Source organism: Furipterus horrens, unplaced genomic scaffold (assembly GCF_987537825.1).
Source record: "Furipterus horrens unplaced genomic scaffold, mFurHor1.1.pri manual_scaffold_6, whole genome shotgun sequence".
Taxonomy (NCBI): domain Eukaryota; kingdom Metazoa; phylum Chordata; class Mammalia; order Chiroptera; family Furipteridae; genus Furipterus; species Furipterus horrens.
The window spans coordinates 8,303,783-8,329,206 of NW_028327176.1; the positions used below are offsets into that span (position 1 = coordinate 8,303,783).

General features: G+C 44.8%; 1 protein-coding gene across 1 annotated transcript in view; it reads left to right on the forward strand.

Moving 5' to 3' along the window:
• The window catches only part of VSNL1 (visinin like 1), an 81,626-nt gene that overhangs the window by 32,474 nt on the left and 23,728 nt on the right, over nucleotides 1-25,424 (forward strand). Inside the window, exon 2 of the mRNA XM_090280936.1 lies at nucleotides 1,219-1,385. Within this exon, the coding sequence (XP_090137062.1) occupies nucleotides 1,224-1,385 (162 nt within the window). The 5' untranslated portion in view covers nucleotides 1,219-1,223. The remainder of the gene's footprint in view (nucleotides 1-1,218; nucleotides 1,386-25,424) is intronic.

Here is a 25,424-nt window from a genome sequence, read left to right on the forward strand (position 1 = left end):
AATCCTGCAAAGACTAACTCAGTTGCCTCTAACAGGATTTTAAAGACCTTGAAACGTGTTCCTTGTTCTGGTGGTCCCTTAGCTTTTCAAGCTTACTTTGACTTGTTAAATCAATCCGTAGTTAATTTGTTTTGTTTTCATTCTTTTTAAAATTATGAAACAACACTAAAGGAAAATTTTTTTAAATTTGATCTTCAATTTTCCTGTGCAATTACAACTGTTTTAATTTTGGAATATTTTTAAAACCTTTGTTTACCTACCTGTTTCTTAATTAGCCATGATGGTGAATCTGAAAGAGTTTTTTTATTATATCTTTTTTATTAAGAAAGAAATTGAAGATAAAGCAGTTAATTAATATTGGCATAAGTAACAGACATAGTAAATTGCCAAATCAGGGGTAAAAATCAGAAATGACTTCAAATGTACGCTCTGTTCAGTTACACTCTGCTACGGTAATTGGCCACCCAACCTGGCACATTATCAGTGTAGGTAACATTATTTTATGCACTATTCCTTTTACTTACTAGCAGTAATAATAAAAGAATGGGATCATATCAACTGAAATTAACCAACTAACTTTTTTTTTTAAAGCCACCAAGACTTGGCCAATACTGAAAGCAATGTTGTAGGAAGTCTCTGAAGATAAGAAGAGAACTAGAGACTTGATGTGACTAATAAAAATGAGCTGTTTCCGTCTGAAGCAGAAAAAAAGCTGCGACTTTAGAACTAGGACAGCTGAGACTCTCTACCATGGCTGATAAGATTTTCCAAGCCACTTTTTGATCATTTGGCTCTGAGGCCTTCTTCTTGTTCTTGTCAATCTCAATATCCCCACAGACTAAATGTAGAATTAGACACATGGGCAGAAATGCTAATAAACTTAACTCATAGAAGGAAAATACAAACAGCTTTCGTATACTTTACAGGACTAGCATAAAAAGGGGGAGTTGCCCTCCCGTTTGGTCAGCAGTGCTACGTGAAAGGCGGTGCATGACGGAAGAGAATGGGCTCTGCAGCCCTCTGAGCTGTGAGAGGGGGGCTTTGTGCTCACCTCTCTTCCACGATACCAAATAGAAGGAAGGGGACTTGGGGAGACTTGGCTCAGACGCCACGAAGGGCGTTCCCACCGAGGAACCGCTGGGAAGTCCGGCCTGGCCCCTAACCAAGTCGGAAACAATCCCAGCCGAGGCGCTGACTGCGTTAATGTGCTCTCTTCAGGCAGAATGGGGAAACAGAACAGCAAGCTGGCCCCCGAGGTGATGGAGGACCTGGTGAAGAGCACGGAGTTTAACGAGCATGAGCTCAAGCAGTGGTACAAAGGGTTCCTTAAGGACTGTCCGAGCGGGAGGCTGAACCTCGAGGAATTCCAGCAGCTCTATGTCAAGGTAAGTTGTTCCGTTCACCTTTATTCTTGAGGCCGGAAAACAGTGTCCTCATGACATGTAACTTCACGTGGAAATTAGAGCTCAAAGTAACCAGTTTGTTTCACCTCAAAAGAGAAACTTACTCCCAGACAAAGAGCACAGACTGGCAACGGTCAGCGGGAAGGGGGCTGGGAGACTGGGGGGAATAAGGGGAAAAGATGAAACAAATGAACAAAAGCTCATAGACCAGACGACAGTGTGGTGATGACCGGAGGGACAGGGGGCAGCGGGACGTAGGAGAGGGTAAAGAGGGATAAATGGGGACGGAAGGAGACTTGGTTCGGGGTGGTGAGCACACACAATACAATATACGGGTGATGTGTTAGAGAATGGTACACCTGAAAACTATATCATTTTATTACCCAGTGTCCCCCCAATAAATTTAGTAGAAAATAATAAATAAAAAGAAAAACTGACAATTTTTAAAAATGCAAAGGGGTGTGTTTCGTTCTGGAGATAAGCAATTTCTGAACAAGAAGAGTAATTGTTCAATCAGAACCCTGACTGGAGTCTAGAGGATGGCGGAGACTGGTAAAAGAACGGTAAAATTTCCGACAATTGTGTTTGCCGATGATTATTGACAAGCTGCTAGTTACATTATTGTTTGGCTTAAAAAGGTATCTGTACCTCTCTCGGTTAAAAAGAAAGTAGACAGATTTTCCAACCGAGAAAGGTCCTTCTATTTTCATATGAGAAAAAAAAACAAAAAAAACAAATTCCCACATTTTGAAGGGTTTGGGGAGGTATGGTGTACATCCGGGCATTGATGTCTACACATGGAGTCTTAATATTTTGTACTATTTAGAAGCTAGTCTTTCCTGGAAATTCGATAAAACTGTTCCATGAAAGGTATAATTTCAACTGCAGTGGTATTGTTTGGGTTTGTCTGAGTTTATCAGACATGATTCAAGACATTCCATTTTGCATCTGCTTCTATAATGTTAGGCTTGTGGAAGAAGTGTCTGCTTTTCCTTTTAACTTTTACCGACTAAAGTACCAAATAGAAAATATTAATTTTTATCACTGAAGCGTAGCCACTGACCATGGGAGCAATCTGAAACATTCACATGCATAATGTGTGTGGGATGATTGCATAAAATATTAAACACTGTCAATTGTCTCCTGAAGTTGAACATTTCACGCAGCCGGTGCTGCAGAATTCCATCCTTGCACATGTACAAGAAAGGACATGTATAAGAATGCTCATAGGTGCACTGTTCACAACAGCAAAGCTGGGAAACAACCCAAATGCCCATCAAAGAGAGAGTAGAAAATAAACTGAGGTATATTCCCACAAGCACTCAAAAGAGTGGAACTGTGGCGACACTAAAACTTTCAGTGCAAAAAGGTGACTCTCAGAATATTCTAAATTCAACACAAATAACATAAAAAATATTCTATGAGGCTACAAATAAACGCTATAAAATCATATAAAAAGGAAAGTAAGAGAGTGATGAACACACAATCCAGACTGATAATTATATCTAGTTTTGGGGCAAAAGGCAAGGGATGTGGGTGTAGCCGCGTGGTTAGATATAAATTGTGTCAAAGTCATACCTGTGGTTTGGGGTGGTGAGTCTGCAGGTGTTTGTCATTATTAGAAGTTCATTAACCCTACATGAGTGTCATTACTGCAAAGCTGAGCACCGGAGGGTACTATGTATGTAAGTGTGTGTAGAAAGGTACATATATACTGCCATACATTCATGTAATAAGATTACTGTGACATTTCTAACAAGACCTAAGTAATTCATGTTCAGCATGTGAAGGTCTTTTCTATAGAAATGCTGAGAAAGGTTTTCAATTGATATAAATTGCATTTGTAGAGAAGTGTGATGGTATGCATGTTCCTAGATAATTGTATATACTGCTCTTTATAGTTTTCAAAGTCACATCTTCTACTATTTTATTACCCAGGAGTTAGCCTGAGCCTCTGAACTGTCTTCCCTCTCAGCCCCAAGGAAAGTACAGACAAATGAGGTTTGTCAAAACCACTTTCATATCACTAAAGGACATACAAGCTGTCACTCTGTGTTTAAGAGAGCTCTGTGTGCCACATTCATCACTATTTGTTTAAAACGAGCGGAGTCTTGTCTTTGAAGACATGTTTGAAATGCAGGAAATGAGGTATTTCATGTATATACTGGAAATACTCAGCACTGAAAAGGCACCAGCCTCAAGATGGGGCGAGGGGAGGATGTAGACATTAAACACAGCTCAGCATTTCGAGGTACAACTGACGTAAACGTACCAACAGCATCTCCCACCCACACCTCCCCCACTCCACCGCAGTGGGTTGTTTTGTTCCAGGAAGGGAATACATCACTTTTCGGATGGGGTTTAGACTCTTGGCAGCCACGTTCAAACTCAGCCTGTGCTCTTGTATCAAAAAGCGAGAAAGCAGAAAAAGTCTTCCTCTCCTTCCAGAGTTGTCCAAGGACATAATACAAAGAAGAGTCATGTAAGAAATAGGCCACATGCAAGGGAAAAAAAGGAAGACTCGTCTGATAGGCTAGAAAGGAAAAGCACAGAAAAATGTGAATTATATAATGAGGACCAGGAGAAGGGCTGACGAGAAAAGAAACTTCCTTTAATGCTGCTGAAAAGTGCAGATACTCAGCAAGATGCAGTCCTTCTCCTGGGGATTAGGCCCTTTTCAGTGGTTCCTTCTAGCTCAGCATGGACGTTGAGACATCCTGGAGTACAGCTGAGCGAGCAAAACTGCCGGTGGCCTCTGCCCTCCTGTCTGTGTGGTCAGCCTGGCGCACGTACTGTTGCCACCCTGACCCGTCTCAGGCTCCAGGAGAGTCACGTCGCTGCTGCAAGACAAATTCTGATGAGGTGTGGGGAAGAGCAGGATGATGGGAGAGGCCCTTCTGCAAGGCCAGGAGCCACAAACCCCAACTTTAGAAGCCTTTGTAACCAAAATACGAAGGAACTCTTTTCATTAAGTCTAGGTTTTAAAATGTCTAACACTGAGGGGCAGGAAAACAAGGCATTATTCCCGGTGTGACAAGAAGACTACAAGGAGGGGAAAGGACAGTGAAAACCGGTGTGCTGACTCGCACCGCAGTGCACAGCTCTGGGCATGGTCCTTTCTTGTGTGACACAGATTTCGTTTTTTGGTCATAGTGACCATAGTTACGTCATTTCGATTAATACAAGGCCCAGTGGCTCGCACAGAGCCTGCTGCGGAGCAAGCATCAGTGTTTGCTGAGTGAATTATATTAAATGCTGGCTGTGTGTCTCCTTCCCAGGAAGCCTTGTGGCGGAGACACATAGAAGTAGCCGAAGGTCAGTCCTGGCGGCCCTGAGGCTCTCAAGGCTATCCGGAAAGACACGGTTAACCACAGTGCAAGGCAGAATGAAATCCTTGCTTATGGTGGGGCAAGAGTGGAAAGGAGAGGTTAATTTCAAAACTGGAATAGTAAAATAAAAAGTTAATTAAGGCAGTGGTGAAGGAGAAAGGCCTCAGAAGAAACCAACCTTACCGACACCTTGATCTTGGCCTCTTACCATCCTGAATGGTGAGGAAATACATTATTGTTTTCACCACCCAGTCTGTGGTACTCTATCATGGCAGCTCCCAACACACTAATTCAGTGCCCCTTTATCTGATGTATGGACACCCCAGCACATGTAGGAATGTCTGTGTCTCTGGTCACAAACATTGTAGGAGATGTTTCATTGTCCCACCACAGCACTGCTGTGAGAGGTTTGCAAGGGAGCTGTTGCATTTTGTCACAAAGACCCAAGGGCCTGAGATTTCCCCCCATGAGCATTTCCTATTTCCAGCAATCATAGTGATTGCCAAGTCAAGATCACAAACTGAGATCAAGGGTTGTGATTTTAACTATATTTTCAAAGAAGCAGCCAGTTTCAAAAGTAAACCTACCCCGGGGAAGAGCAAGCAACTGCATGAAGGAGGATTTGTCCCTCTCCAAGGTCCTTTTCCTTGGAAGGTGATGCCAGTCTGTTTTGTTTAGTCACTGTGACATCAAAGCCAAAGAAACCATGTAATAAAGCTGGCAGAGTCCTGAGAAGTCCCAAATAAGTTCTTGTATTTCTTTGGAGAGTGACTGTCAGGATTATTTGCATCAGCACCACTTGGGTGACTTCAGGTCAAGTTGAAAGAGCAATCAGGGGTAGTTAAAAATGATCATGGGATTGGGAATCTGACAGACCTGAGATTCAATCCTAGCTGTGCTACCCTTACCAGACGTCTGTCTCTCTGAATCTTTGTGTCCTCATCTTTAATATGGAACTAATAAGCCTGGACCTATCACCTCAATGGTAGAGTCCCAGAGGAAAGAAGGGAAGTGAAAATGATTTTGCAACCTATAACAAGATGTTTTTCCATCATGAATGATGATCTACTCATTTACGCTCAGAGAGGCAAGGTGAAAAATAGGTTCTATTTTACATGCCAAAGCCAAAGGCAACATAGCCAGTCTACAGAGGAGGAGGTGAGGCTCTGTGGATGTCCACCATGGTTCCAAGGTGGGGCAGCAGCCGTAGCAGGAGCCGCCATGAGATGGATGGCCTTGTTCCTATCATAGATCCTTAAACACCGAGCTCTGTGCCCTCCCCAGCCCAAAGGTGTCCCCCAGCACCCTGCTGCCATAGAGGATGAAGTGTGGCATTCCAGGCCTTCTTTATTCAGTTCCACCAGCCACTCAGTGTCCTGTACCTCACACAGGTTCACCTGCTAAACCCATACTTCTTACCGCTTTGCAGATGAAGAAAGAGATAAATCCGCCGAAGTAACCAAAAGCCAAAGGCTTTCCTTCCTGGCTCTAGTTCAGTTCTCCTAAGCTTCTGCTTTTCCGCCAAGCAAACCCCATTGCACCACTGTTTCTTCGCAAGAGTGTTAGGTGCGAGGCAACTTGGAGATGTACCCGAGGCAGGTGGGATGGCGGGTCTAGAGAACAATTTGACCATTCCTGGTTCAACTGTTTGGATTTTAGTACAGTTTATTTGCGTATAACAAAAGAATGCCTGCCAGGTCATTCTGTGTCCATCCCAGTAACCATTTCCTGAAGAGCTGCTGTAGTTTGATCATTAAAAATGTCCTTCCAGCTTATCCATAGAAAAGTGGGTTTATTTACTAATTCATTTAGGACTCATTTCCCCTGTGTTTCCTGTTGGACAGATGCTGTCCTGGGCAGTGTCATCCGTAAGCTCAGAGCCTGGTGGAGCTCGGATATCATCTCATTTTTGTGCAATGCTTTTCACTCCTCAAAACCCAGGAGAGATTTCCTTGCTCTCCCCATTCTCAAGGCCAGACGTCTCTTCCTCCTTCATGTTCTTCCGACGTTAATCCCCCACCTCCGTTCACAAGGATGTTATGCTTTTGCCACACAACTCTGCAAGCTCTCCTCACGCTCTCACCAGGGAGAGCCCTTCTGCATTCCCCAGAGCCTACACGTCTGTCAGTGTTTTGTCTGAATACACGTAAAATACGTGTGCTTTTAATCAGAAGGCTGATGGCTATGCAGCTCTGCCCATATACTAGCCACGTGAACTTGGGAAAGTCTTATGCTTCAAAGTTTGTTAAATAAATCAACAAAGCACTCCAGACCTCAGTTGCCTCGTCTATCAAATGAGGAGAATACTCTGAATCCCGCTTAGTTCCTGTAAAAGCCAACGAAAGTGCTTCATAAACAGTGAATCGTTTTACCTGAGTTAAGACTGATCAGTGGCTGGATTAAGGCACCTGAGCATGGGGTGTCTTACAGATGCCAAACAGCCCAGTCTCGGGCTGTGGCATTTGTCAGGGAGAGGGAATTCCCCCTTCTGCCCTTCTTGCATTCTTACAGCTAGACTACTGATAAAATTGGCACAAGGCAGAATCATAAGTGAAAACCCCAAATTATTATATGTACATGGGAGAATTAAAAGAATAATTATCTGATAGAGAAGTAGAGCAGGCCGTTTATATATTCTTTACATAAAGATACAATAAATTTTGGGGACTTTGATAGGACAAGAGAATAAACGTTTGGGTAAGTAGTTAGTAAGGAATTTAAGTAGAATATAGGTTTAGGGCAGTCGTTAGTAAAATTGACAAGGGTTTGTTTGTATAAGCTTCCCAACCCTGAATTCTCTATCTCTGGCAATAAGGTTGTCTGATCTTTAGTCTGACTACTCTACATCTTAGCCCTTTTGTAGCAGGGAGGGCACCTCTCCGTGGAGATTTCTTTCCTGCATTTATGCACTTATAGAGACAGAAGAGCAGCAGAGAGCTCCTCCTGCCTTGCTGCCTGCTTCTCAAGTGATTTTAATTCAAAATAATCAGTGTGCCATTGTGGGTATAGCTTGTGGTGGCCTGCCCTGGGACCCAGCAGCATCAGAGCTGTCTCCCCCATCAGATATTTTATCAAAAGAAAATGTGGCAAAGGTGGCTATTACAGCTTTGCAACATCAGGTTCAAATCAAATTTGAAAAGAAAAGTCTTGGCTCAAAAGTGATTTTTGGATGGTCGGTTTCCAAGCATTCAGATTCTGCTTGTTCATAAGGGGTAATTAAGAGGAGGCCTTATTAAAAATTTGTTTGGCAGAGCAATATATAGAATCATGTTAATTCCTTCAGGAAATAGACATTACATAACATACAAAAATGTCATCCAGATTGGGCTGGTGAAGACACTAAGATTTTTAGTAAAAACCTGGGAATTCATTTCAATTTGAGATGTTTCCCAACATGATCAGACCTGCACTTCAGCTTGAATTAATGTAGAAAACAAGAGCTGAGGTCTGACATCTCTAGAAAGAGATGACAATAAAGTTCCTGTCCTGGGAAAACAAGGTCCCATGTGAGGCTCCAAAGGCATTTTATTATTATGGGGAGATTGTCTCAGAGAATAGCTAGCTACCAGCGAGTCTTTATTAGAGTGAGCCTTTATTCCAGAGGGGTTTAAGTGATAACCTTCTCCTGTCTCCAAGGGTGTGAAATTCTTCTGGATGGCTTCCACACCTTGGGATTTGGCTTTCCTGTGATACAATAGGTGTTAGTTAGAGATATCAGTAGTCCTTACAGCCAAGGTATGCAAAGGAATGCTCTTAGATGGTACCTTGGCCTCTCTGGCCTCAGGATAAGGTTGGAAAGAGCCTTTTAGAAGTCTTTTAATCCATCCCATATCCCCCACACCCCCTTCCCCCAGCTCACCTCACCCTGAATTTACAAAGGAAGAAACTGAAGCCCTTGGGACGGGGAGGGACAGTCCAAGATGGAGCAGTTTCTTAATTGCTTTACTTAGCATCCAAAAGGGTGGGTCTCAACTCCACCCTGAGTATGGAGGTTTTAAGCCAGGAAGACCAACTCTCCTCTGAGCTATTATCTACAGCTAATTGTTACAGGCCAATCCATTTCAAACTGGAAATAGAGCCAAAGAAGAAGAAATAGCCCATGCCTATTATAGGATTAGACTTAAAGATCCAAAACCATGTCTGGATCTCTGATTGTAAAGCTGTTTTTACATTACTGGGATTTTACAACCATTTGAAAGGGTGATAAGGACTTGGACCTGCTACCATTGGCCCAACTTGGCGAGAATCACTTCTCTCCCCCCCCTCCTGCAGTTTATCAGGCACCTACCAGAAGTGAGGCTGGAGCTGTGAGTGGGACCCAATCACAGCTGTTCAGTGCCAGGGACGCCCCAAGTCCTGAATGTATATACAGGGCAAGCAGATGGTTTCTTGCCAGGAGGTGTTAGGTGACCACAGAAATTCTGATGACCTGGGGTTGTAGTCTTCTTAAAATAGCATGATGACAGTACCAGGAATGAGAAGGGTTGTTGTTTTTTTTTACTTCCCTTGGAAATGTTCACAGTAACTCAGTGAATGAAGCTGTAAGAGCTCACAGTGTGTCCTCAAGCAAATGACTCAGAGCTAGAGCAGACCGAGATCTTCACCGAACATTTGCTGTCTGTACCTTGTGTGTGCTACCCCAGACTGAACGCAGAGGGGATCACGGGTGGGACACCCATGGAGGTCCTGTGCCATCTAGCGGGCGTTAAGCCTTCCACGCAGACAAATGCAGACACAACACAAGATCCATGAAGTTATGGGTCAGCAGCTTGGGGAAGGGAAAAGGAGACAGCGGGCCATTTGGGGGGCTTTACCTCCTACTTTTTTCTGGAGATATAGAAATGAATATAATAAAGTACCAAGGCAGAGATGGGAGTGAACTCCCATGTTCCACAGACAGAAAGAAGTTTTGTGTGGCTGAGCAGAGGAGATGGGGGCGAAAGATAGGTTAGGATTAGGATAAGTAGGCATGGACTTAGCTTATTCCTCTGTAAAATGAGGGAAAGAAGCATAGACTTCTTGGATTCCCTTCCAATGCCGAGATTCTAAAAAGCAATTGGGCCTGTCACTAGTTATCTGCTACTATGTCCCTGAGCCACAAGTTATCTGGCATCATGGCAGTTTTCCTGTCCAGCTACCTACAGAGTCAGAGACTGTGTCTTATTCATTTCTGTATCCTCAACTCCCAATAATAACAAATTAGTTGGTTGATAGAACATGTTAATAAAGGACTCTGCCTTATAGCTTAACTGAAATTCAATTTGAAGAGCAAATGGAAGGAATGGAACATGTTACAGTGTGTTATCCAGCATAATAAACCTACAGAGAATCATAATGAACAATTCTGATATAGGATGTTTAAATAAGCAGGATGAAACGGAACAGGATAACGTAGCATCCACATGCTCAGAGTCAAGTGGCTAGCTAATTTTCTTAAGAATATGTGATGCACTCACCAGCAAAGAGAGTAGTCAATGAACTTCCTTGAATACTACTTTCCCAAAGAGAAAACGAAAGGATAAAATGTAAAACTAGAGATATCTAATATAAGACAGCTACCTGAATGACTTGAAAATTAGGCTGAATGTGTTAGAGTTTGCAATGAGATTGTCAGAGGAAAATGTGAAAACTGAAAAGAGTTTCTTTTCAAAGAAATGCGAGGGAGACCATAAAAGACAGGGATGGTCTGTCTGCTTTCTGCTTTCTAAGTCAATTTCCCTGCATAGTCAAGGTAGGACTTATTTTTATCCATGTTCTTTTGAAAAAATGTGACATGTCTACCAGCAACACGAGAGGTGATGACATCCTGTTAGAGCTAATATGTTGTGGCTTCGCAGCTCGGCCCAAGTCAAATCTCCTGCAGACTCTGAAGCTTGGGCCTGGAGACGTCTTTCAAGATGACATAGCTGGGTTGCCAGGGTAACTCCCTGGATGAGGATCTGGATGGCTTTGGGAGGGATTACATAAGACAAGACCAACTGCAAAGAGTCAAAGGATGCCCTGGAGTTAAGAGGTGGAATGAGTTGGATGACACATTGCTCAGCTTTTAGGACAAGGACATGGCAAGGACATTTGAAAATTGGTAGCATTAAGCACCTGGATCAACCACCTAAATAGAAAAATCTTAATGGTCAGCCTGATGAAGAAAGCTCTGGGTAACTAAAAATTCCAGTTGATACAGAATTAATGTAATAGTATATATCCAGCAAGGAACTATTTCCCAAAGAATCAATCTATCTTCTTTTAAGATTTCAAATATATTGAAGGTGCTCTGTTATTTTGTTAGGGATATATGTTAGTATGCGTTTATTGTTTAAATGGATGAATGACTCCTTTGAAGAACCAAAACTCTATTGAATTAGTAACTCTCAATAGAAGAGACATGAAGATCGTCCAGGGTGTAATACATACACACACATACACACACACACACACACACACACACACACACATACATATTTTAGTTAGGTTAAAAAGTTCAGCTGAGTGCAACAGAGACATGGTTTCAACATGACTGAAGAATATTTTTCTTTCATGAAAGGTTCAAGCTGACCTGGCAGTTCTGCTCTATAAGCTTGAGGGACTCAGCCCCGTTCTCTCCTGGTAGCCCTGCCTACAGTGTTACTTTGATTCACAAGTGGCTCCCTACAGAGTCACTTCCCAGCTCGTGAGAAGGAGAAGACAGAAGGGATGGGAAAATATGCCCTTACCTTTAAGGACAAGAACTAGAAGTTGCATGCATTGCCTTAGACGATATCCACAGTTTCGTCTCACAATACCTGACTGCAAGGGACACTAGGAAAGCAGCCTTAGTTTGGGGTGGCTATATGCCCAGCTGAAAAGTCCATTACCATGGAAGAAGAGAATACTAGATAATAGGGGATTGCCAGCAGTCTCTGCCCAGAGGAAATGTTTTAGGGGGCTCCTTCCTGTCACCAGCTTATTTTCTCAAGGTCAGGTGCAAGATGTGCAGCTGTCTGAACTTTCCCGGGGATGGGATTTTAGGCCATGAGAGGCAGAAATGGACTCATTCTGTCTGTGATTCTGCTTTACCAAGAGTGGGTGGTGCCCAGATACCCTGTTCTACAGCCTGGGCTGAGCCAGGCAGCCTCTCCAGAAATTCACTCTGTCTAGCACTGGAACTTGATGGAAACTTCATCCAAATAGAGAGTAAAACTGACCATAAAGGTTCCAACATACACATTAAGTCTAATCAGTCATTAATGTGTTGGTATAAATAAGTTGATTAGAAACATTTGGGAGAGCATGTTTGGTGGCGGGGCAAGAATGGAGTGGGTAGGCTTTGTTTGCTGCAATCAGTGTGGTTTATTTTTTGGACACAAGAAGCTGTTGTCCATCATTTGCTTGCATAAGACCCTCCTGTCACCTCTGCCCTCTTCTTGTGCCTGCTCCGACTCTGTTCCCCTCAGGGCACCTCTGCTGGATGTGCTGCTGGGCTGGCGGACTGAAATTAGTGCTTGTGTTGCTTTCCCTGTGCCAGTTTGGCAGAAGAGGCATTTATTTGCCCACCTGACATGAATAACACATAAAGATGAGGACTGTGGTGGCATCAGGCAGATGCAGCATCACGTGAGGGACAAACACCTAACCACAGGTGAGAGGTGCTGAGACGTTATAATCACACTTGTAATAAGATCTACTGATGCGGAACGACTGGCCTTTGTATTTCATCCATCCATCCGTTTATCCATCTCTCCGTATATACACTTATTTACTCATTAAACATTATTGAGCATCTGCTGTCTGAGGACCCTGAAATGAACCAACAGCCTTGGCTCCTTTCCTCAGGGAGCCCAGCCAGTGGAGAAGACCATAAAGTAATCTGGAGCCGATGATACAATGGAGTAATGTTGTGCTAGATGTCATTTAAAAATGAGTAGCGCTGGGAAGTGGCTCGAGGCGGGCTTTCCAGAAAAAAATAATAATTGAGCTACATCTTAAGTGAACCAGGTGGCAATGAAAAGAAGGAGCTCCTAACAGCAGCAAGCATTTGCAATCATTTTTTTTTTTTAACCAAGATTTATTTTTTCCTAGTCCTAGTCCACAAAATCCTCTTGCAAGGCAAGATCCTAGATATTTCTCAGCCACACTAAAAATACCTCCGTAATCTAATGGAAACAAACACATTGGCAAAAGGTTCCCCTTCCAGCCCATTAGTCAGCCCTTTATCAAAACAGCCCTGTCGGGGACCGAGACCATGACGATGGATCACAGCGTGTCAGTGATATGGGACTGGAAGCATCCAGATGACAGGGCCTTGGCTCTCGGTCTCCACTCTGTGTTTCCAAGGAATCTTCCTTTGAACTTGAGCCAGGCGGGGGCTACAGCTCAAGGCCCTGAACTGTGCTTGCTTTGATCCAATAGTGTCAGTGTTGGCTTCTTTTCCCGGGGAACATGAAAGTCTTTGTTCCATAAAACAAGCAGTTGTGACACCTTTTTTTTTTTTTTTTTTTTCTCTTTTTGGTCCTAATGGCAGTTTTCAGAAAGACAAAGGAAAAGGAAAGGGAAAGGAGCTAATATTTACTGAGCCCTTACAATGTGCCTAGTAGATGCAATGAGAGAAACAGAGACGATAAAATTCTTGGGAACAACATTGAGCAGGAACAACAATAAGAATAAGATTAACAGCAAACACGCTGCATTTACCATGTGCCAGGCATTATTCCGTGCATTACAACTGCCTTTTGCACTAGGTACCACTACCGTCTCCATTTTGCAGAGGAGGTAGCTGAGCACAAAGAAAGAGAAGTGGTGTGTCTAAGGTCACGCGACTGATGAGTGGCTGAGTGGTGTATGGGCTTTAACTCTGGAACCCCCAGATCTGACCTTAGTGCATGACCTTGGATGACTTATGTAAACTCTCTGAGCTGCACTTCCTTCATCCAGATGATGGAGACAGCAAAGCCTCCCACACAGCTCCGTTGTGGGGCTTTCGACTGTGCTGAGAGATCAAACCTGCGTGGAGGGGAAATGCAGGGTGACGTGCCATATAACAGATCACGGCGGTACAGTCAGGCATGGCTGCTTTGGGGCAGGCTTCATCGAGGAAGCAGGGCTTGAACTGAGCCTAAAGGTACACTTGCTCCAGGCTAGGAGGAGGTTTGCATGATTGCTCTGATGGGGACAGTGACAGCATGAGGCAACTCTGTCTTCAGCAGGCCCACTTTCATTTCCTTGTGCCCTTTGTCTGCTTCTTAGCTCCCACCCCCCGGCCTACCCACTCCACTCTTGCCCCGCCACCAAACATGCTCTCCCGAATGTTTCTAACCAACTTATTTATACCAACCCATTAATGACTGATTAGACTTAATGCGTATGTCATGCTTGGTGATTTATAGTTTATCAGGAAAACCAAAGTAATAAGCATGGGATTTCAGGGCCTAAGGAGAGAACCTTCTTCTTACGCTGAAATTCACAGCACATCACACCGGTGGACAAAGCAAGGCTTTGTCGGTCATTAAAGGGTGAGAATTTGACAAGCTGTGTCCGTCACTCCAGGTGTGCGTATGTAGGGGGTGAGGTGCTAGGGGTGAGGAAGGGATAGGTGTTCTGAAAGTTTTTTAAAAGTTTTTGCCCTTCTTGACTTTGGGTGCTTTGGCAGAGGACTTTCTGCGAACTGGTCCTTTGCTGGGGCTAAAGCTCTCAGCCCTGAGGAAGGAAGCAGAGAGTGGTCCCAGACAGTGCTTGACACTCATGTGATCCCTGAGACTTGTGCGGCGGACCGACCAGCAAGGAGCTCCCCGCCCAAAGTGTTCCTTAGTATAAAGGCCTCCTTCTCCCACCCCAAACATCGCATCAGTCCTTCATCAGAGAACCTGGTGCCGGGGTAAGGGTTACTGCCGGTGGGAAAACCCAAAGAGATACTCAGCCCCACCATCCTCACTGCATGGATCACCCCAAATATGCCACCAAAGTGATTAATCGACAGCCATTGCAAGGCCATCTCCAAAAGAGGCCAGGAGAGCTAGGTGAATCTAAAGTAGTGGTAGAAGAATGCTTCCCAACCTCAGGGTATGCATTTCTAATTTATACCTGCCTGACAGGGCCCCTCCCTCCCGCCTCTGATTCAGTATAAAGGAAGTGAGATCAATATCTATGCTTTTAAAAGCTCATCGAGGACTGTGAAATGCATTTCCAAGTTACCACTGGGCTTGAATACGACACTAAATAGGGACAGACAACCCTGGGTAACAGCCACTGTTTCATCTCCCAGAAGGTGGATTTGTCCATTCGGCAGTTCATTTATTCACTCAACAAAGAGTTCCCAAAGCTCTTCTCAAAGCCAGGCCCCAGGTTCAGTCCTCAGCACCAGGGACACAGAGAGGATAAGACACCCAACCCTGACGTTGGGGCGCTCATGGTTCCCCACTCCTCCTTCCTTGCCTTTCCTCCCTAGGCCACTCCCTTCTTTATCCTCACCCCCAAATCCACCACCTTCACTGGTCCCCTCTTCCTCTCTCTTCTCTCACTTTCAGGGGCTCAGACTGCACTACAGCATCCTTCTCCCACGATCCATCACGGCCCACGAATGGTCAGGGAGTCCAGTTTAAGTGGAAAAGAGAGAACAAGACTGTCTGTGTGACATTAGCAGCTGCCGGAGAGACCTCTTGAATCTTCAGCAGGGGGTCCTTTAGTGAGTGTATGGAAAAGATTAACCGAAAACAGAAAGTTGGAATTGTAGAAAACAAAGAAATCAGTTGAAAAGTACAGTGAAAGTATAGAAAATATTTGATGAATTATACATGTGTCCACATTCCTGAAATCATTATGACCAAATTTAGATCATGGCCACAGGATGGAAAACAGAAGCAGCCAGGGCAGCGGGCGAGGTCTGGGCTCCTCAGCATTAGCCAGTAGGGTTCTAATCTCAGCCCCCGCTGAGCGCATGAGATCTCACAACCAGCACTTCTCTGGGCCTGCTCTTTCTTCATGGAACGCGTCAGGACTGGGCAACCTGTAAGGACGCTTCTTCCTGGGACAGTACACTCTTCACTCATCACACTGCCGAGGTGTCTTCCCCACGCAGAGAGCAGGGCCCCCTGCAGGAAGCTGCTCGGGTTCCCCTGAGCTGGACAGAGCTCCTGGCCCGGCACTCAGTTACTCCCCTTCTCACTTCCCATCCTGTTGCCCAGAAGCAAAGGATACATCCCTCTCCTACCTGTTGTTTATTCATTTATTCTACAGAAGCGTAAGTAGTGCCTGGCATTCAATGGCTCTTTGTAGAGTGCAATCAAGAACTAGAAATCAATCAGGGAAGAGCCTGCCTCCGAAGAGGTCCCCATCCAGGGGAAGAGAGGTAAACAGTTGACTCTTTATGGCAAAAATGTGCTCAATTCCCTTCAAAAGAGGTCACAAAAGGTTAGGGAGGTGAGGATAGGGAATTGGGGTGGCAGCCGGGACACGATGGGAGGTCTGTCAGAAGAGATTCCCGAAAGAAGTAGAGTGCAGCTGGGCTCTGACCTGGGGTAGTTCCCCCTGGGCTGTGTCGGGGGACGTTGCACCAAGTGGCCCTTCTTTATGGGCAGAGCCCCCCGGGCGTAGCTGAGGACTTGAGAAGACTTGGCGGCCTCTCTCACCACCTTTGCTGTCAGAGCGGCATAGGAGGAGGTATTGAAACTGCACTTCCTGTTGTCAGACTCCGCTGTAGCTGTCGGGCGGAAGCACTGGCTTAACAATGTTCAGCAAATTACATATTCACAATGAATCCTGTTGGCAGATCTCCCCAGCCCTGGGCAGCAGAGGGTGCCTCTGACAACCTGACAGCATAATTACCCCTCACTCTGAGTTTCGCCAGTTGTCATATTCCCAAGAGCTTTGCTTAGCAGTCAGCAGGGCAGCCAGCTTGATGGGCTCCGCACGACAGTCCTTTCTCCTTTGTTGCCCTACCTCCCTTCTCCTCTCAATGATGCCAGTTTGTCCCGGCCTCGCTTTGGCCAACACCAAAGGGGGCGTATACGCCCCATGATCGGGTCCAGAACGTCTTGCCATCCTAGCAGGGCCCAGGAGGAAGAGGATCTCTGGGTGCTCGCGTTGCATTAGGTCTCCCCACCCAGGCAATTCAAATATTTTCATTTGGCAGCTTGAAACATGGGAGCAGTTACGACGGGCCACCCCATGCAAAACTGCGAACCCTTTTGTTGGTGAAACAGAGGAACCGTAGGTTTGGGGATCAGAGAGAACCAGGTTGCAATTCTGAGGGCACCTCCGTTGCCACATTTGTCAAATGAGAATCCTCTCACAGAGGAGCTGGGGTTAAATGAAAACACCAAGCATGATGCCTACACCTAGGAAGTTACCAACACATCCCAGTTTCCCCTCGTTCTTTCCAGAGGCAAGGGAGGTTTTACCTCTTCTGTTTGTGTCCTGTGTATAGATTATTGAATCATATCAACTTTATCCTCTTTAAGTGCAGCTACAGTAATAGCCATGGATGCACATGGATCCATGCTGTATTATTTATTAAATGAAAAAAGCCATGTGCAGAACACTGGATAGCATAATCCTATTTTTGCAAAACATACATCTCTCCTCACACCCCCACATTCTTTATAGTGTTTACGTTCAAGAAGGTTTGATGAGAGGGAGACCTTTACTCCTTACTTTCTACACTTCTTTATTGCCTGACATGTTTACAACACAGATGTATTACTTCTCATTTTAAATTAATCTTTAATGATGACAAAAGCCCTCCTACTCTTCGCCTACAGGAAAAAAAGTACAAATTTCGTGTAGTCCTTTGATTTCCTTATGCTGGACCTGTCTTAGTTACTTGACTACAAGAAACTGAAAAAAAAATCTAACAAACAGTAGCTTAAATAGGGAAGAATTTATTTTTTCTTATGTAAAAAGAAGTTTGGAGACAGAGATTTGTTCAGTATTCAGTCATGACTTCTGAAGCTTTCTTGGCCTTTCCCTCCTGGATGCTGGCTGATCGTTGAAGGTCCGGGCATCACGTCGTTAGGCACGTCTGCCAGAGAAAGGGAAAGGGCACCACCTGCATCAGTCTTTTTTTAATCAGGGGATCAAGATTAAATGATTTCCAGGAAGTGCCTCCTCCCCACTCACCTTCAACAGGCATACTCTTCTCTCTCTTTGGCCTAAACTATATCACATGCCCAAAATACTCATATATACACATATATTTATATATTTAATTATAAATATAATTTAAAAGCGAGCAACAGGATTGTCATTAGTAGTTTTAGTCCAATCATCCGTTACCTAGAGCTGGAAACACCGATGCCTTGAGCCAAGGTCAAGTTAACAAAAAAAATGGGGCAGAAGGGGTAGTAGGGGTTGGCTTAGACCACCTGCCAAAGGGCCTGATAATCTTACCTTCTCCCTGCACTAATCCGTGCACTAGCTAACCTAGGCAGGGTGCAGTCACCAAACATTCCTCATTGTTGCACCGCCAGCCCTGGACTCAAGCCGCTCTCTTGGCCTGTGACATGCTCCCTTGGGACGTCACGATGAAAGGAACAAGGTGCTTACATACTGTGAACATCCCCGAGTGGAGCCCAGTAAGCCACACACTGCTTCTTGACTCTGGGTGGCTCTGTGGTGCCTGTCAGGCTCTCATATTTAATTGATGGACTCCAATGTATTTATCATTCAGTCCTGTGAAAAGGCAAAGAGCAGCCTTGCCCCATCTACCCCGCTAGCTCCCTGAACACTCTCTGCAGCGTTGCAGCAAGTCCCGCAAAGATGGGGAAGGACAGAGCGGACTTGTCCAAATGCCCCGTTGCTGACTGGTAGTGAAGTGGGAGGTGGCAGGAACTGAGGGACCAAAGTGCATCTGCTTTCTAAACAGGTTAGCTTGTCCCAGGTGAGTGTCATGTAGACCCCAGATTGCAGTTACTGTGTGTGTCTCAGCTTCCCTGCTGGGCTACAGCTCGTGGAGGTCAGGAGCTAGTTGAGCACCCTTGGAAAAGCTAACTATTTAATCAGACTGGTTTGAGGAATCCCTCCTGTCTTGTGTTATTTGGGCTCCAGAGTCCATCAGGTCCAGTGGCAGGGCTTAGGAGCTTTGACATGATCCCTGAGGAATAGTATGAGAAGCAAGACCCTCCGAGCTCAGCAGCGGGGGATCCTCTGGTGGACAGGCTGCAGGGGCACGGACTCCTCGCTCACTCTCCTACTGCATCCACTGTAGACTAGGACGCTCTTCTGAGGAGGTTGGGCACTCTGAATAACCCAGGGACCAGCTTGCTCTGGCACTTGGCTGCCCCCAGGGCTTATCCCTCCAGTGGGAAAGGCCGAATTTCAGGAACATGGAGAAATAGCCATCATGCTGACCGTTCTTCAGCTTTCCCTGGTTCCTCAGTCTAAGTTTATCATCTCCTCATGAACTTAATCACACAGTTGTCAGAGGGGCTCTCAGAGGTCATCCTGGCCAACCTCTGTTCATCACACCAAAGAGGAAACTGGGGCTCAGAAGGAGATCTTGGATCCAGTACTCTGCCCAGTGGAGCTTGCAGCTTCTCATCCCAGTTCCCAAGCCAATTTCCTGGCTTCTAGAATCCATGCAGTTAATGTAGACAGATGGAAAATAGCAGACGTGCTCTGGGCTCAAGGCATGCAGACCCTGTCAAGGTGTGGAGCTGCCATACACTGAGTGGTGACTGGATCACGCAGAGGCAGAGCTGTGCTAAGGAGGCAGCCAACAGAACCGAGGGATGCTGTTTCCATGGCAACTGCCGTTCATCCTGGGCTTGCCAGGTTGGGCATTCTGGAGTTGAGCAAGGCTGGATTACTGCCCTTATCATGTGGCATTATTTTCCGTTCTGAAATGCCTTCATCTATGTACACACATTCAGGTACATACACATCTCTGCCATTTTTCTCTCTTCCTTTTTGCCCAGGGCACATTTCAGGCTTGGCAGCACCATTGCAGCCCCAGATAGCATCAGTAACCTGAACAAGGGATATGGAGGAGGGACAAGTGAGGGAGGTTTGGGAGGGACCGCCTGTTGTCATGGTACCTAGAGATCAGAGGAGGAGTTTAGTGGTCATTTTTGTTGTTTGTGTTAAAGGATGTAGTTTCTCGGTGAATCAGTTTCCTAGTGCTGCTATAACAAATTATTACAGAGTAGCTTAAAACAACACAAATTTATAATCTTAGAGGTCTGGAGGTCAGAAGTCTAATATAGATTTGACTGGGCTTAAAATCATGGTGTCGGCAGGGTTCTGTTCCTTCTGGAGGCTCTAGGGGAGAATCTATCCTTTTTCCCACCTCCCAGAGGCTGACTGTATCCTTGGCTCATGGCCCTTCCTCCATCTTCCAATCCAACACTGTAGACTCTACAAATCTCAGTCTGCGTTGGGTCCACTGGCATAATCCAGAAATAATTTTTTTTCATCTCAATCTTCTTGACTTAATCAATTCCATTTTACAGATTTCAGGAATTAGAAGGTAGATACCTTTGGGGGCATAATTCTGCCTACTGTATTCGGGTTCTGTGAATGTGGTTCCTCAATAGCCCATTATTGTGAGAATTATAATGTTTGCCACTCGAATAGCTAATGTGATAAGCACTCTGATAAATGTTCACACATATTAGCTCATGTAATCCTCACTGAAGGCCTACACAGATGGTATAATTATCCCAATTTACACATGAGGGTTATAGACATAAGAAGCTCAGTGAAATGGCCCAGTAAGTTTAGGTGAGGGAGGAGAGGACGGAATGACCCCACGTGACTGCTTTCCATTATGTCACCCCAAACTCTCCCATCTACTGCTTGCAGTCATTCTCCCATGACGAAATGAGTTGGGGGCACTACATTGGTGCAAAACTTGGCATTAGGCTTCAATATGTTCAGTCTGGTAGATTTTCAGGTAGAAAAGGCCCCTTCTAGCCAGGGAAGTAGAATAGCCATGTCCTGACTCCTATCCAGTGCTCCTTTTACTGTCTCCCTCCCTAAAAAATGAGGGTAATTCATTCATTCACTGACTGGGGATTTATTGGACACCTACTATGACCAGGAACTATACTGCAAATGAGATTCAAAGACGAGTTAGTGTCACTCTTAAACACCCCCCCCCAAGACCTCCTGGGGATGTCACAAGGCTATTCTAAGTGATTACAATAGTGTGATTAGTGCCACTTTGGAATCCTGTTTAGGGTGTTAGGGTGTTAAGAGTCATGGAGGAAGAGCACTCAACCTAGCTCTGAGTTCAAGCTCCCTTTATGAGCTGCATCATAGAGGATGTGTAGGACTTTTCAGGACAGAGGACTGTCACTCTGGCCTAGGATCCCTCACGCATGGATCAAGTTCCTAATTAAAACCAGGGGGCCACCACAAAATGCAGTATCTCTGCTTCCCTGGAAAAGTGGGCAGGTAAGTGAGCAATATGCTAGTCATGTTATTACCTTCTGAGAAAAAAGGTTCACACACACCATTGTCTTTTGTTTGGTGACATTACAAATAGATTCCAAGTCTCGGAAATCAAAGAGGGTGTATAATTAAAAAAAAAAAAAAAAAAAAAAAGATCACACAATCTTCAGTTGCTTGTATGAAAAAACACAGAAACTAACCCCTGATAAATTCAGAAAATAAAAAAATACAGTGAAACTTCTTAATTTAAACTCACCAGGGAAGGCTTATTTGAATTTTGCATTGTTTCTAAGGAATGCAATTATAATTCTCTCACATCTAAGCATAATAAAACCATAAGAGAATATTTGTGTAATCAAATGCTAATAAGTAGAATAAGGCAAGCTAACATGAAAATAATAGGCTTATGTTACGTAATTGTGAGTCATGAGCAGTCTTGTCTTTTTTATATACAAGAACGAACATAATGAGGGATAGAGATCTAGCCATCATCTCAGTTAGGGAATCTCACTTAATAGCCAGCCCATTAAAAACCAACCATTTTGGGGGAAGCTTGTGATGTTTAGATTGGATTCTTCTGGACAGCTAGGAAGACTTGAACAAGTCACAATGGGAGAAGGTGACCTGAGTAGGAGAGGTCTGTCTCCTGTCCTCACTCATTCTCCCCAATGCCTCTAGGTCCCTTTCTTGCCTCCCTTTTCCCCCATTCACCACAGAAGCCATTCCCAGAGGCATCCCCAGGCAGTCAACATTCTTTCAGCTCACTTCATCTCACACCATTCTTGCCTCTAAACATAGAAAGACCTTTAATGAATCCTAGTAACCCACATTCAAAGCATATTAAAACAATCATTCACCACAATCAAGCAAGAATCTCCCGTCCCTCCCTAGGAATTTAAGATTGTTTAGCATTAGGAAAACTACAAATACTTTATAATATAATTACACCAATATTTTTTTAAAACATAATAATTTGTATAGATGCATTTAAAAATGATAGCATCCTCTAAAAGAGAAAAATAATTTAATATCTAACAATGGAGGGAAATTTTTTAATGTGAGGTAGGCATCATAAATCTGCATTGGCATCACCGTCCTTAACAATAAACATCTGTTAAAATCAAGACTGAAGAAATACCCTTGACCTTTGACCCATGTTATTTAATTTTGTTATAGAAATTCTCCTCCATACAGTAAGATAGGAAATCAGCATTAGTATCAGAAATTAAGACATATGAGGTATATCTGGAAAAAGTCCAGCCATTGTTAATATAATGAGAATGGGTTGCATGACATTGATGTAACCTGGCCGCCAAGAAGAATGGACTGAAATGCACATGCGTGAACAATGACAACTTCACTGTACTAGTCAATGGGGGCAGTAGACTCACATTGAGTGAGCATGTGTACTGTGTGGCCATCACATTCAAAATAACTGAGTGAGGAGAACAATGAATCTGCATCAAATTTTGCATTAAGCTTGAACATTCCTCTGTGGAAACTATTTTAATGATTCAGAGGCCACAGCTGTGGGCAGCTGGTGATTGGCAGCTTCACCTTCACAACGCTTCTGCTCATACATCATGTCTCGTGCAGAGTTTTTTGGCAAAATATTAAATCACCCAGGTGACTCAGGACTCCTACCACCCAAATTTGGTGCCCTGTGACTTCTGGTTTTTCCAAAACTAAAACCGCCTTTGAAAGGGAAGAGATTTCAGACCATCGATGAGATTCAGGAAAATATGATGGGGCAGCTGATGGCAGTTGGGAGAATTGTGTGAGGTCCCAAGGTCCCTACTTTGAAGGGGACTGTGGCGTCACTGTCCTGTGTACAGTGTTTCTTGTGTCTTGTATCTTCTTCCATAAATGTCTCTATGTTTTATATTATGTGGCTGGATACCTTCTAAACAGACCCTGTATGCTAATCATTATTGAGGGACCATGTACCGCCCATGATGCCATGAGAATCAACAGAAAAAAATAGGTCAATAATTATTAATTTTAAATGATTATATATAAGTTAAACATATAACAGTCAATAATTAATCAAAAAACATTAGAAAAAGATAACACAACAGCAATAAAAAAGAAGTGCGGGACTTATATGAAGAAAACCTCAATGCAGGACAGGAAAGAAAATTTAAGTAAATGAAGGGAAATAGCATTTTCCTGGATAACTAAATGGCATATTATAAAGATACCAGTTATTCTGTAATTAGTTTTAGGTGTCATTTGGTGTCAATTTTAGATTACTCTGACGTCCATTTGGAAGAATAAACATCTGAGAGCCGCGGACTTTTAAGTAAATGAGATCGTTGTTCTGTTGGATATTGAAACATGTTTTACAACTTCATTAACTAAACCAGTAGAGCATTGATGCCACAACGACAACAGTAATAAAAGAGTCACTGTCGGGTCGGAAACAAGCCCTGACGTGAGTGTGTAAGGTGTAGTGTACGCTCAGATGCCATCCTAGACAGATGGCGGATGGGGCATCTGGTTGAGTTTTCATGGGGAGAAAGTGGAAAATAAATCCAGATCCTCTCCCTCCAACAGACATTAAATAAATCCCAGAGATATTAAAGAGTTGACTGTTTAAATAAAATAGCAGAGGAACGCTAAGGAAAGAGAAGCGACTATTAATCGATTGTCAGCTTGAGGCGCCTGGCGGTTGGGTGCAGGACTGGTCCTTGAATTAGCCCCTTTTAATAGACCCGTCTGCCCATGGCTGACTCCGGCTGCCAGCAGCTCTCTGAAGTTAGAAGGAGGGGTGCTCAGCCCTTCTGGTTCCCAGTTGTGGGCACTGGCCACAGTCCCAGGACACCAGGAAAAATCTGTCACTGGCTAAAAGCTTCACTATGATTCTCAGAAGAGGCACTGGGAGGATTCATTCATTTATTCACACACTGAGGAATTACAGCCACTTCGCCCTGGGTCTGACCACTACCAAGGCCTGCTGGCCCCACATGCCTGCCACAGAGACTGAAGCTGGGCTCAGCCCCAAGGTTTTGTAGCGGCAATAAAGGGCTATTTTGTCTCAGGCCTGCTCCTCCTGGCCTATCCCAGGAGCTTCACCCTCATTTCAAGAACTCTGCACCCAAATGGCATCCTAGCTAGAATGCCAACCCAGGCCCATGTGACTCCACACTCGGCCCCTTCCAATATACCACTGCTGTGTGGCTGCCTCAGCGTGGCACAGGAGGGAAGATAAGGATACCCCAAACACTCGGATAGCTATACATGCACGCAAGCCTGCAATTGCTTCCAGGATTTATTTGGTTATTCATTCTTTCAATGAGGTACCTGTCTGTGCCCTGCTCTGTGCTTTGAAGGATGTACCCGAGTCTCATAGAGCAGACACATAACTATGAAACAAGACACAGTAAGACAAGGCCCCCCTAGAGAAGTATGTGTAAAGGGTTAAAAAAAAAGCCCAAATCCGGGTTAGAGCTTCCAGCCTGCGTGAGCAAAGGCGTAACAGAGTGTGAGCAGTTGAAGGCAGCAGCTGTACCTCCTCTGGCCTCCTCTCAGTCTGGCACCATGGCTGACACGTACAGGATATCAACGTTCGTTCCATTCACCTAGCATCAGAGGCGTGTGGAGAACTGGAACAAAAACCAGTAATTCTCCGCGTCTGGCATCTCGTGTAGGGGAGGGAGATGTGAGGGGTGCTCCGTGCCCCATTTGGAAGGACCAGAGTCTCCCCTCTTTCCTCTGGGCAAGAAGGGACAGGGAAGTTCTTAAAGAGAGAAGTGATGTTGTGGAATCTGTGTTTTAGAAAAATCGCCCCCCATGTCCTGGAGGGTGATGAAAGGCTGGAGGTGCAGGAAGTTGTTTCTTCCAGAGAGAGACGAGACTGTGAGGACTGCAGGAACCTGAGTGTTAGGACGTGGGTTCCCGTTGGCAGCAACATGTCCTTTTAAATGGCGTTAAAGAAAAAAGTCCAAGTCCAGAGCACCTCAAGCAGGCTGCCCATCACTGGGGTGCCAGGGGATCTTGTTCTCTACTTCTAAGGCCCTTGAACTTGGAAGGGTTAGCTGAGAAGGCACTGGACGCTGGCAGGCTGGACCTTGACCCGAGCAGGAGCTCTGCCTCCTGCCTGCTCTGAGGTCCCGCCAGTGTCTTTGAGGAGCCGGGCTCGGGAACTGGCTCTCTCTGTCACCTGCTCCCAGCTGCCGGAGGACACGGCCCTTCTCTCTTGGGGCCTTCATTCTCTCCCCTGCCGCCCCTGTTTCCACCCTGCCTCTCCCACAGCCACAGGGCCTCAGCTCCTTCTTGTCCGAACTTCTGCCTGGCTCCCCCTGGGCAAAGGGCGTGTCTGCCTTCAGTGCAG